This window comes from Myxine glutinosa, chromosome 11 (assembly GCF_964187855.1).
Source record: "Myxine glutinosa chromosome 11, kmMyxGlut1.1, whole genome shotgun sequence".
Lineage (NCBI taxonomy): Eukaryota > Metazoa > Chordata > Myxini > Myxiniformes > Myxinidae > Myxine > Myxine glutinosa.
The window spans coordinates 79,883,284-79,897,190 of record NC_136271.1 but is presented as its reverse complement, the minus strand read 5'-3'; the positions used below and the strand labels follow the sequence as shown (position 1 = coordinate 79,897,190).

General features: G+C 45.9%; 1 protein-coding gene across 1 annotated transcript in view; it reads right to left on the bottom strand.

Moving 5' to 3' along the window:
* LOC137411853 (microtubule-actin cross-linking factor 1) overlaps nucleotides 1-13,907 on the bottom strand; it is a 237,442-nt gene that overhangs the window by 55,533 nt on the left and 168,002 nt on the right. The window contains exons 51-59 of the mRNA XM_078786818.1: nucleotides 13,549-13,767; nucleotides 7,088-7,249; nucleotides 3,857-4,027; nucleotides 3,082-3,248; nucleotides 2,472-2,631; nucleotides 1,781-2,107; nucleotides 1,443-1,527; nucleotides 889-1,130; nucleotides 555-761 (exon numbers count right to left, since the gene is read on the bottom strand). Coding sequence (XP_078642944.1) covers nucleotides 555-761; nucleotides 889-1,130; nucleotides 1,443-1,527; nucleotides 1,781-2,107; nucleotides 2,472-2,631; nucleotides 3,082-3,248; nucleotides 3,857-4,027; nucleotides 7,088-7,249; nucleotides 13,549-13,767 — 1,740 coding nt within the window. The remainder of the gene's footprint in view (nucleotides 1-554; nucleotides 762-888; nucleotides 1,131-1,442; nucleotides 1,528-1,780; nucleotides 2,108-2,471; nucleotides 2,632-3,081; nucleotides 3,249-3,856; nucleotides 4,028-7,087; nucleotides 7,250-13,548; nucleotides 13,768-13,907) is intronic.

Here is a 13,907-nt window from a genome sequence, read left to right as displayed (position 1 = left end):
GCATGCAATTTTTCTTTTATTCCCAGATTCAACATTGTCATGGTTCTTTAGGCCAGGCATCAATGCCACCAGTGGTTGCGTGCTTTGGATCGGACATTCTGTGAAAACGTGCGACTTACTGAGTTTTTCCCCTGAAATAGCATCATCAGCATCATGTTGTATCAATTATTTTTTCAGCCTATTTGTCTTCATCATCATTTTAAAATTTTAATTTACCATTAACTTTACAGAGCGTCGGTGGTGCCGAATGAGTTTATTGGCAAGGCATATACTGGGTGGCTTTCCAATGCATTCCCAGCGTTGTTTGTTCACGTTCTTATCTTTTAAAATGCTTAGCATCAAGCAAGGAAGCAGCACGTTGCATTTTTTGAAGTCTTTAGTACGACTCAGCTGGCGTTTCAACCACAGACTTCCCAGAACCAGAGCAGACGCTCCAACCATTACTCCACCAATCATGATAACGACCAATTTTGTATGAAGAAGAAGCATAAGTTCGCTGGTTCGTAGAAAGCTGAAAGTGCGTTCCAAAAGAGTGAAAATTGTAAAATACCAACCCGTTGGTTGCGCTGCACAGCTGCATTGAGCTCCTGCACTTTCTGCTCGACATCGTTCCGCAGGCAGCGGTAGCGCTCGTTGGTGGCCGCAATGAGCGAGTCGAGGCCGTCGCGTGCGTGCCACGGCACCACCTCCAGTAGAGCATTGCCCACTTCGTTGAGGGTGTCGAGAGATACGTGCCACTCAGCCAACTCTTTGCGCAGTATCTGTTCAACACAACAGGCCAACATACATTCTGTCAAATTACAACTGCTAATTTTAGATTAAAAAAAAAAAAAAAAGTATATGGCCACCTCCATGTATTTGGAAAGCAACAACGAAGCAATCACTTACATTTTGCCTGTCCTGCAGTGATGAGCACTCCTCCTTTACTTCCTGCAGGACACCTAGCTCAATGAGTTCAGCTTCTGCCCGACCCATCCAGTTGTTCAGTTGCTCGTGTCCAGCTTCAAAACGCGTGGCCAGCTGGAGAGCCTTTTCCAGCATTTTGAGCGCTTTGTTGCTGCTTGTGCCGATCTCTGTGTAACGAGTTTTGATGTCGTCCAGTTTTTGTTGAATGGCTAGAATCTCGTCACCTGCCATAGGAATGCCAAATATTAAAACAACTGGTTTCACAGCAATTTAGAATAGATTTTGAACGGGTGTATTGCCGTGTTCAACGGTGCGCCTGTAATGCATTCCTGAAAGGTGAGTCACAGAATCATCAATTAATGATTCAAACCAAACTGGATGGAGACAAGTGTCCTATAGCTGTATCTTTGGAGTGGAGGGAGCCATTAGCTGTCATGGCACCTCTTATGGGAGTGCAGCATTAACAGCAACAAACAATGAAAGGACTCTGCAGTGAAACAAGTTAGTTGATCATAAAGTGGACAGATCAGTCCTACCGGTCGTCTGCTTGAGGAGGGTCTGACCATTTTTCACAGCCTGGTCCATGCTCTGCTTCCGAGACAAGATCTCTTCATGTAAACTCTATTTAAAAAGAAAAAAAAGACCACAAAGAGACAGATATGCGAAACCTCAAAAGTGGTGACGGCAAAGAGTTTCTTTCATCATTCAACTTTCCTGAAATCAAGCAAAGGGAAAATGTTGAAAGAAGCCAGATGGTATGAAGCAGGTGATGAAAAGAACAGCAGAGAAAGGAACTGTGGAGTGTTTTAATATTGGGGCAGGGCGGAGAGAGGGAGAGAGAGAGGATAGAGGGAAAAGGTGATAGATTCAATACCAGGTGTTCATCATGTTGAGCTTTCAGTACAGATGCCTGGTAATCCTTGATGGAAATGGTGGCCAAGCGATCTCCAACATCAGCCAGCCAATTGAGGAGCTCCACCTCATCCTCACCAAAAAGTCGAGCATCAGCGAGAGCACTGGCGAGCAGGGCAGTTCGGTGACGGCATATATCTTGCACCTCAAGGTATGAGCTCTGTGCCAGGTCCATCCGCCCCTGAACCTGTTCCCCCTCCTCAGCAGCACATGCAGCCTTCAATGACTGACCAACCTCGAGCAGGTTGTGGAGTGTTTGGCTCTGGCCACTCAGGACCTCTTCCAGAGACTGCTTTCATGAATATGGTAGGCCCGAATAGTTTGGTAAAAGTAATGAGGGAGGGAGTGGCCAAGTGTCAAAGCAATTTAGAAGGGTGGCAAAAAAAAGGCAAATAAAATCACAAAATAATATGCAAAACAAAAAAAATGTGTTTGAAAAATAAAATCAGAGAAAAATGGCGCAAATCAAACAAAAATGACAAATTTAGAAATGCAATGAAATTTCACACGAGCAGTGATTGGACAGACTGGGTGCGCTAAACTTTCTCCAACACTCAAGGCCGTCAGTAAGTGGCAATGGAAATTAATGAATGGAAGGACAGTGATCATAACACCAAAATTCTGGGTCGACATACAATAGAGCCCTGTACCACCTTATGTTGTAGTATCTGCTGTTGGATCTTGGGCGCCTGAGTCCCGACAGGTTCTAGGCTGGAGAGCTTGCGTTCTGTGTTGCTCAACCACTCAAGGAGGGGCTCCAATATGGTGTGAAACTTCTCCGCGACCACCTGTATGGACTCCAACTGCTTTTGCCTAAGGTAAGAGCATGGAGAGAGACCAAATCAAAATGAAGAGCATACAGCAGTGGGTAGTCATTATTTTTATGCAACCAGCATACTATAAGCTGCATAAACTAGGCCTAGTGGCATAATGATTAGTGCCCCACTCTGAGTCTGGGAGGTCAGAGGTTTGAATGCCGGCCAGGTCATACGAAAGACTTTAAAAACAATATGTGACGGTTACTGGTTTGATGCTCAGCATTTAAAAAGGATAGAGCACGGATAAACAAACGTGGGTTGGCAATCATTGTGCAGGCTTGGTGGGCCTAAAGGCCTGCTGCACTGCATTTAAGTTCCTTGCAAGGGAACTCTTATTTATTATGTGAAGTATGGAAGTATGTGAAGGTATCGTGCAATAGTTTACATTTGTACTTTACGTGAGATGTGTTGTGAGATGTACTTTACGCATGGTGCTCAGACTCACCTTGCCTCGGCCTTCGATAGCAGGCCTTCCCACCTATGTGCAAGGCTGTCCAACTGCTGCAGGAAGCGGTCGTGGTCGGCAGGCTCAGCGGCAGCAGCAAGCTGCGTCCCTTCACTTTGTATCATTTCAACGCTTGGCTTCCGATCATCCAACAGCTTCTGAAGCAGCTGCAATGAAAGAGATCCGTTTCAAGAAGACATCACGATGTGTGGAAGCTTGACATTGAGCACCAAAAAAATTAACCTTTTTCTTTTAAATTAAAGGAATCAGGTGAAGAACTATTCCTTTGTGGTTGGAATTTTTAGTTTTATTTTACTTTCCCCCACAAGTGAATAATGCCTGGTGTTGGCTTAGCGGCTAGGGTGCCGGCTTGGGATCCTAGGATCCTGGGTTCGAATCCCGGTCGATCGCTGAATTAGCACCAGGGGGGTTCACTCAGCCTGTCATCCTTCCGAGGTCGGAAAATTGAGTACCAGCTTGCTGGGATGAATGATCCCGGTGTGTACCCCGATTTAGAATAGGTACACCGTATCCCTGCGCATCGTAAGAGGCGACTAAGGGTTGGCGTCAGGAAGGGCATCTGGCCATAAAAACATTGCCTCAAACAGGGAACCATGATTGTCATGGGGCCCGCAAGGCTAACCCCCGCTCTAGCGGGGAAAATGGCCTAAAAGCGATCATTCATTCATTCATTTTTCCCCCACAAGTGAAGCTCAACATCACAGCCTTACACAAATGGAGTGACGGTCACAATTGCACTCGCATTATTTTTTACCTTCTGTTCCTGAATTTGAGCCTTCACCACTTTGAACTCAGCCGACAGAGGCTTTTGATTAGCTGTCAGCTCCTCCATGTCATTGAGCCAACTTAACAGAGACTCAAACGCATCCTGGAACTTTCCACAATGAAGCAACGCCTGCTGCAGCAGTGCTGACCGATCAGTAACCTGAGGAGTTCGGAAGGATCAAAGTTGGTCAGCAGAGGGCCTGCAAGTCTAGCATTTTATTCAAATAAAAGCAGGCCTGTGGCCAAATTAGCATGCTGCAAACATCGCTCTGAGATGGCTTCTCATATTAAAACACGAGAATATTGAAACAATTCAATGCACATGACTACATTGCTGCACCTAACTTTCTAAAGATTTCCAATCAGCTCATTCATTGGCCCGTTCCCTACGCAGCGGTAGACCGGGTTTTGCGTGTGTGTGTGTGTGTGTGTGTGTGTGTGTGTGTGTGTGTGTGTGTCTGTGTGTCCAGGAAATAACTTTTTACCATTTGAGCTTTTGTCATCAAATTTTCAACAAACTTATTATTAGTATGGGCCTCGTGTGGCCTAACGGTTAAGGTGGCTGGCATAAGATCATAGGGTCCTGAGTTCAAAAGCCCTTGTCATGCCGTTCAATTAACCCCAGGTGGGTTGACTCAGACTGCCATCTTTCCGAGGTCGGTAAAATGAGCAAAATGAGTACCCATGTACAAGGAAGAATGAGCCATTCAAGTATCCGTATCCTACGTCGGAGTGGCGACCTATCCAGGATTGTGCGCAATAGCCTAGAAACTGATTCGGCAGCCATATGCATTTGCAGATGCAAAAAGGAGTGGCCTTCTCTTCTTATATCATTGTACACCTCTCCTTTCCGATGCCATCTCCAGGCGCTGCTTGACGTCATTGCCGTGCACCGAAAGGGGCCCAGGCGATGACGTGCGCTGAAAGAGAGTACTGTTTTCACTCCGGTTTCTTTCTTTCTTGTTTTTTTGTTTGTTTGTTTGTTTGTTTGTCCGGGCGATATCTCAGCCATCCTTTGAGCTAGGAAGGTGAAATTTCGGCACAATAGTGAGCACGATTTTAATTTTTTTTTCTTTTGTATACAAGATTGAGGCTCGTGGAAGAGCTAACATTAATTACAAAAAAACAGAAACGGACACATAAAACATATAATGAAGGGAGCAGGAGGCAAGATGAGGAGAGAGAGGGATGGGGCAAGTACAACAGTAGAGAACAGAGACATCGGGAGATCTGTGGGAGGGAGAGGGCTTGGGTGGGAGGGGTAGATGAAGGGAGGGGTGGGAGAGGTAAAAACAAATGTACCCTGCTAGGACTTCCAGGAAAGAAGTCGGTATTTCAAAAAAGTGGATCTGGGGTAAATTAACGGGGGTAGAAAAGATCAAGGTTTTGGATAAGAGAAGATAAGAGATGGTGGTGAACAGCTGTTTTAAAGACTTATGCAATTCGTTGCAATTAGTCAATATTATGCAATTAGTCATTGACAATTAGTCAATAATTATGCAATTAGTCAATAAATGATTGTACTCCCTCCCAATACTGTCTCTATGTGCTGCATGGCGATATCGCCGGGCGCCGAAGGCGTCCCGGCAATGCCGTGCTGGAGGATGTTATTTGTTTATTTGGCATGGGGGCGGTGTTCTTTGAATGTATCTGTACTTGTTATTATTATTATTATTATTATTATGAGAATATGGAGAACACTAAATAAGAATTGGGTCAAGATGTCAAAGGGCAAAGTCACAGTAAGTAGAAATAGGCCTCATCAGCCCGTCCACCAATGCGCAGGGTGGGACTTCCTGTTTTTTGTTTGTTTGTTTTTTTTGTAAATAATGCTTCCGTGTTTATTTATTCGTTTTCCATTTCAGCTTCAGTATGTCTGGCCAGGCCTTCGCCATCAAATTTTCAACACACTTTTATTATGAGAAAATTTGCATTGAAAATGTTTTTAGCTCTTTTGCCAAGTTTAGTTGGAGTACAAACTGGATGCGTGAAGGACAATTAGGGCTACATCAATATTTTAAGATGCTTTCTAGTTTTATCTCAAATGCTATTGAAATGGAAATGTTACGGATTCGTAACTTCCGTTGTTGTGGTTTTCAGCCACTTGACATATTTCTGATATTATGTACTATTATTATTCTCAAAAGGTTTATTATTCACGAACAGTTATCCAAAGTTAAAAAGGCTAACTTTAAATGATACCGGAAACCGAACCGGAAGACGAGGGAGAGAAGAGGAAGAGGCATGGCGAGAAAAGTCGGAGAAGACGCGTGACGTCGCGGCTCCGTAGCGAGCGTGGTCCACTGAAAGTCGCGAGGGAATTTTGAGTTCCTTGAAAGGACATCCGGCGATAGGAATTATCACTGGAATTGGAAAATCGGCGTAGCCAGGTTTGGGCGCTGAGATTTCGACGAATCCTCGCCTAGTCGCATCGACTCAAGTACGAGCCATCGGCCATTTTGAGCCTCACGCTTCGGACACCTATAAAGGTTTTGCTTCGCGCCAGCTTTACCCCAACATCCTACTGTCTTGTTGGGGATGTGTGTGTGCGACCGCTTCGTCTCCAATTACATTGCGGTTTGCTGATTGAGCTGTGAACGTGCACGTCTGGAGGGGGCCTTTGGGACTTCCCATCCCGCTGCCAGTTTACCTTCGGTTTGGACCACGTGAATGTCTCCGCTTTGCCTACGCTTCAGCAATCGCCTCATTGTCTCATCACTACTCCCAGGAGTGGATCACCTGGGAGTTATAGAGACATTGAGGAGGGTTCTTGTTCACTCACAGGGAATGCAGTGAGTTACCTTATGCCTGTTAGCTGATGGTACCATCATAAGATGTATGAAGTGTACTTTTGATTGCTATTGCATTGGTTGTACCGTTATTTCTGTGTGATTTTCAATACAATATTTGCTTGTTTATAATCATGGGTGTGGTTTCACTATTGATTTCTAACCCAGAGTAACGTATTTTTCTGCCGTGGCTCCTCTCGGGGTTCGGAGGTATACCGAGACCAGATCGTAGAGGAACCCGTAACACAAAGCAAGAGGTCCGTTTGGGTCATGACAATTACACGACACCATAACAAACCAAGGACAACAATTTAAATGTTGGGTATTGGACATTGTGAGTAGAAACAAAAAAGAAAATCCAAATACTGCTCGTTTCTTTCTTTCCTGAATCTTATGCATTCAAAAACACAAGCTTAATATGCCAAACACACCTTTTTGCTGAGCACATCCCATTTAGTGCCAATCTGCTCAAGGTCTAGCTCTAGACCTTGTGTACTGACTCCCTTTGCTGCACTCTGGATGAGACCCTGACCCAATCCATTCATCTTCTGAACCTCACTCTGCAGAGGCTCAATCTGGTCCTTCTGGAAAGCCTAAGGTGGATGAGAGCAACGTCAACCAACAATGTATGGTGCATTAATTGCTCTATATGATTGAGGTAATTATAAACAAATTGATAAAGATTGCCAAAGTTAAAATAGCTCCAACACAGCAAGGTGATCACAATTAAATTATTTTACAAAATAAATTTTAAAGGCCTGTACTATAATCAAAATCCACATCGAGAGCACTGAAACAAAGTTTTATTAATCACAAATTGAAATGAGTTATATTTGTCACAAATTAGTTTTATTTGCCAAAGAGAGATGTGATGCAAGAACCTAAGATTTAAGCTCAAAAACATATCTTCAGGATTATTTTGATTGAGCCTCCAAAATTAAATGACGACTTATATTACTTTCTAAATGAGTCCAATTATTCCGACCTTGTGGGGTCAGCTGGGGAACCTTTTCGGGCCAAATCTTTCACGAACAGGCTGGGCAGGCATGACACTCAAGTGAAGTTGAATTGGGTAAGGATTTGTAATTTGTTCATGGTGCCGGCGATAACTCGCATACTTTACGCCAAATATACCGCGAGACCTTTAACATCCACTGACTACCTATGCTGGCATACTGATCCCACGGTTTAACGTCCATCCAATGACGTCGAATGCACATTGATGCATCGCCCTGCAAGCGAATCACCAGGGGTGGCAGTTTATCTCCCACAAGCCGAAAAATCTAAATGAAGGACTTGCTCACCATGGAGAAGCAAAAATGTCCTCAACCTCAACCGCCATTTCCAAACAACTTTCCCAGCAGACCTATCAACATGTGTCTCATTCAACATGCCAATACAGAAACGCTCCTATTAGCAGCGCAACCACAATTGTAGAGGTCGTTAAAGTTCTGGTACCTCTGGTTTTAACCTCTGACCTGTTCGGCTTGTTCATTCAGCAGCAGCGGGTTGTAGGGAGGATGCGTAGGCGCATTGTCTTCAACACCTAAGTCATCATCAGATGGTTTTCCAGAGCATGCCGCAAGGCCAAAGCATGCCTGCTTGCTAGAGGCCTTTCCCATATTAATGCAAGATCATAAGGACTCGCATATAAATTGACTTCAAAAAAAATTAATTTGCTTGAAAAGTAAATTTCACTTTTTGCTAAGATTTTGTTCTTAACTTTGCTGGTAAGCTTTTTGAATAAGTTGCTAGCACTTATCTTTCCTCCAAATGGCCCCAAAACTTTCTGTCCCAGCAGCAGACTGCGCGTTTCGAGACAGGCTCCGCTTTGGTGTGCATAAAGAGTGCCTTTCAGCAATCCTTCCCCACCCACACCCCAAATCCATTCCCCGCAGACCCTCCTCTCACCCCGACACTCCTTCCCCCCCACCTTCTCCCCCCCCACCCCCACACAATACCCAATCCCACCTCTCCAATGCCTTTCACACCACGAACCACGACACGCTATAGCAACAGCGAGCCCCTACCCTCGAGCAGTTGAGCGGTCCACGAGGCACAATTTATTGATTAATTAAGCAAAAAATTAAAATAAATAAATAAAGGAAAGAAAGAAAGGAAAAATTGCTTGACTCCAAATAATAATTAGGCCTTTTGCATCGACAAAGCAGAATATTCATGATCAACATGAAGAAGCATTCTCTATGCGTAATTGGGGTGACTTTCCTTTAACTATTACACAATTAAATAAGTTTTTGATAATTATTTTGAATTATAGTCTGGCAGCTAAGCTAAATATAGCATAACAATTGTGCATTTTGTGAGGAAAGCACCAGATTTGGCACACTAGTAGACTATCATATTATGAAAAGATCTGGATATTGGGCCATCTCAGATTCAGAGATTTGATTTTTGCAAGATTTGCAGATTTTGCAGATTTGCAAGCTGAGATTGCAACGCCAGGGACGGCCGACTCCTTCCTGCGAGCTGCCCACGTCACCCGCACAAGAAGAGCTCATCAAATCACTGCAGCGGCACTGCACATCCTGCAACACCGTGCGTATGAACGCCACTGTATGACGTATGCTGATGATGCAGAAGACCTGCCTGAGTTCGAAGACTGGTGTCACCAGAGAGGAGAAGACATTCCCAACTTTCAGTACTGGGCAACTGTGCTGGAACTAGAGATGTTGGTACTGGTCTACGTGCGTTCTCTGCGGCAGGCTTCATTCACGATGTACCTTGATGCCCTGACGGAACTGGTCCCATGGTTCCATGCCTTAGACCACGCACACTATGCCAGGTGGGTCCCTGTTCACCTGAGGGACACGGTTGCACTCCCAATGAAGCACCCAGATGTAGCCAGAGAATTCAGGGCTGGCAACTTCACTGTACAGAAGACGAAGAAGGTGTTCTCTTCGATCCCAATCGAATCGAAATCTTGCAAAAATCAAATCTCTGAATCTGAGATGGCCCAATATCCAGATCTTTTCATAATATGATAGTCTACTAGTGTACCAAATTTGGTGCTTTCCTCACAAAATGCACAATTGTTATGCTAAGTTGCCCCACTATTATAAGAACAAGCAACGGCAGCTTAAGTCGTCCGAAGCATACACTCACCTGTGGATTGCAATATTACGCAGGTGAACCAGATGCCGGTACGGGAGGGAGAAAATAAAAAAACTGTCAAAAACTCGCATAAAGACCGGTTGTGAGAAGGACGGCCATGTTGACGTGGCACGGCAAATCCCACTTGGGGCGAGAAACGCAGCATATTTTGAAATTCCAGCCAGTTCGGTTTTTCCTCCCACCTCTTCGTGTAAACGAACTTCGTGTAAACGAACACAGTGCGACTGCCCCCCACGCAACCAAGGCCGTGGGTGAAATCCATTTGCATTCGGCTAATTGGAGAACTCGGAAAGGGAATGAAGATTCAGGATTATGCACCAATGTCTTTTAAAATACCATGTGCAAGTATTTACTCGGGAATGCCATTTCACAGAAATCACATGCTGGACAAAGACATTAGGAGACATCGGTGTGCTCTTACAATCATTACATGAACGGCAGCAGACAATGGACAGTCCACAGAATTTGAACCTTGCTGCTCAACATCATGAGCTTGGACAGGAATGCTAAACAGGCCAAATCTTTACAGAGACAGGTGACAGCAACCCGTAGTCTTTATGGCCACAAACTTTGCAATCCATACACCTTCCTTGAAACGCAAATATCTTACCGAGCCTCGCATAATCCTTAAAACTGCAAGGGCTATGTAGTGTGTAGGGGGCAAGGGCTATGTAGTGTGTAGGGGGCAAGGGCTATGTAGTGTGTAGGGGGCAAGGGCTATGTAGTGTGTAGGGGGCAAGGGCTATGTAGTGTGTAGGAGGCAAGGGCTATGTAGTGTGTAGGAGGCAAGGGCTATGTAGTGTGTAGGAGGCAAGGGCTATGTAGTGTGTAAGGCTACTTTGAATGTTCAAAGTTTATTTATTTATTTTGTATGCAGCACAAGGCTACGGGGTAGCATCATTGGTTGAGAGCACGGTGGGGCCACTGATGCAATGCCCTCTGCTGGTTGTGGCAGGAAATTGTAATTTGTTGAGTGTGCCAGCAATAGCTCACCTACTCTTCGCGGACACTGTTGGATGTTTAACATCCACCAACTAACGCATGGTGGTAGACGTGCCTCGGTTTAACCTCCAGCAACTAACGCATGGTGGTAGACGTGCCTCGGTTTAACCTCCACCAACTAACGCATGGTGGTAGACGTGCCTCAGTTTAAAGTCCACCAACTAACGCATGATGGTAGACATGCCTCGGTTTAAAGTCCACCAACTAACGCATGGTGGTAGACGTGCCTCGGTTTAACCTCCACCAACTAACGCATGGTGGTAGACGTGCCTCAGTTTAAAGTCCACCAACTAACGCATGGTGGTAGACATGCCTCGGTTTAACGTCCACCAACTAACGCATGGTGGTAGACGTGCCTCGGTTTAACGTCCACCAACTGACGCATGCTGGTAGACGTCCCTCGGTTTAACGTCCACCAACTAACGCATGGTGGTAGACGTGCCTCGGTTTAACGTCCACCAACTAACGCATGGTGGTAGACGTGCCTCGGTTTAACGTCCACCAACGAACGCATGGTGATAGACGTGCCTCGGTTTAACGTCCACCAACTAACGCATGGTGATAGACGTGCCTCGGTTTAACGTCCACCAACTAACACATGGTGGTAGACGTTCCTCGGTTTAACGTCCACCAACTAACACATGGTGGTAGACGTTCCTCGGTTTAACGTCCACCAACTAACGCATGGTGGTAGACATGCCTCGGTTTAACGTCCACCAACTAACGCATGGTGGTAGACGTGCCTCGGTTTAACGTCCACCAACGATCGCATGGTGGTAGACGTGCCTCGGTTTAACGTCCACCAACTAACGCATGGTGGTAGACGTGCCTCGGTTTAACGTCCACCAACTAACGCATGGTGGTAGACGTGCCTCGGTTTAACGTCCACCAACTAACGCATGGTGGTAGACGTGCCTCGGTTTAACGTCTACCAACAAACACATGGTGGTAGACGTGCCTCGGTTTAACGTCCACCAACTAACGCATGGTGGTAGACATGCCTCGTTTTAACGTCCACCAACTAACACATGGTGGTAGACGTGCCTCGGTTTAACGTCCACCAACTAACAAATGGTGAAAGACGTGCCTCGGTTTAACGTCCACCAACTAACGCATGGTGGTAGACGTGCCTCAGTTTAACGTCAACCAACTAACACATGGTGGTAGACGTGCCTCGGTTTTAACGTCCACCAACTAACGCATGGTGGTAGACGTGACTCCGTTTAACGTCCACCAACTAACGCATGGTGGTAGACGTGCCTCAGTTTAACGTCCACCAACTAACACATGGTGGTAGACGTGCCTCAGTTTAACGTCCACCAACTAACGCATGGTGGTAGACGTGCCTCAGTTTAACGTCCACCAACTAACGCATGGTGGTAGACGTGCCTCAGTTTAACGTCCACCAACGAACGCATGGTGGTAGACGTGCCTCAGTTTAACGTCCACCAACTAACACATGGTGGTAGACGTGCCTCGGTTTAACGTCCACCAACTAACACATGGTGGTAGACATGCCTCAGTTTAACGTCCACCAACTAACGCATGGTGGTAGACGTGCCTCGGTTTAACGTCCACCAACTAACGCATGGTGATTTACGTGCCTCGGTTTAACGTCCACCAACTAACACATGGTGATTGACGTGCCTCGGTTTAACGTCCAACAACTAACACATGGTGGCAGACATGCCTCGGTTTAACGTCCACCAACTAACGCATGGTGGTAGACGTGACTCAGTTTGACGTCCACCAACTAACGCATGGTGGTAGACGTGACTCAGTTTAACGTCCACCAACTAACGCATGGTGGTAGACGTGACTCCGTTTAACGTCCACCAACTAACGCATGGTGGTAGACGTGACTCAGTTTAACGTCCATCAACTAACACATGGTGGTAGACGTGCCTCAGTTTAACGTCCACCAACTAACACATGGTGGTAGACGTGCCTCAGTTTAACGTCCACCAACTAACACATGGTGGTAGACGTGCCTCGGTTTAACGTCCACCAATTAACATATGGTGGTAGACGTGCCTCGGTTTAACGTCCACCAACTAACGCATGGTGGTAGACGTGCCTCGGTTTAACGTCCACCAACTAACGCATGGTGGTAGACGTGCCTCTGTATAACGTCCACCAACTAACGCATGGTGGTCGACGTGCCTCGGTTTAACGTCCACCAACTAACGCATGGTGGTAGATGTGCCTCGGTTTAACGTCCACCATCTAACGCATGGTGGTAGATGTGCCTCGGTTTAACGTCCACCAACTAACGCATGGTGGTAGACGTGCCTCAGTTTGACGTCCACCCTTGGGACGGCACACACATTCATGAATCACCCTGCCTGTGAAACGCTGGGCTGACAGTTCATGGCTGGGTCGGGATTCAAACCCACACCAGACAGCTTAGAGGCGAGTGTGAATACCTCTAAGCATCGCTTATCACATGGTACGACATGAAAAAAAGAAAGAAAAAAAAAATACATAGTTTCGGCAAAAAACGGTGGTTGGAGATTAAACTGATGTGACTTTTTCTTAAAAGAGATTCTGATTTTTGAGGTTATATGTGTGTGAATGTTAGGCTTTTTTATCACATGGTAGAATGCGTGCATTTCATTTATCACTCATTTTGGGGACTCAAATGGTTCGTGTCATCTGACTACCTGATGTGACAATAATCTGCCGATGACGTCACGGCTGACACATTTTAACCAGTCCAACAAATCCACAAATGATACGCGACACACGCGACACGCACCTGGAAATCTTCCATCTGCTGGCTGATGGTCTCCAGCTCTCTGGCCACCGGTTCCTGGGCCTGCTCCTTGATCGTCGCTTCCTGGAGGCATTGGCACAACTGGTCTTTGTCTTGGGAGAACTTGATCAGTTGGGATAACGTGGCCTTCAGGTCACTGGAGCAACCGTGCATCCTGTCTGCCAGACGCCGGCTTTGTTTTCGAAGAGCCTCCACCTCCCTCTGAAAAAGCATTTTCACACCAAGTCCCTTTCGGTTAGTCCAGTTAGTCACGCAGCACCGAACAGATCGTGACCAACGGCAGAGTGATGCCCGCACATCCACTTTTAACATCAATGCGCTCGCTTCACTTTGCGCTGCTG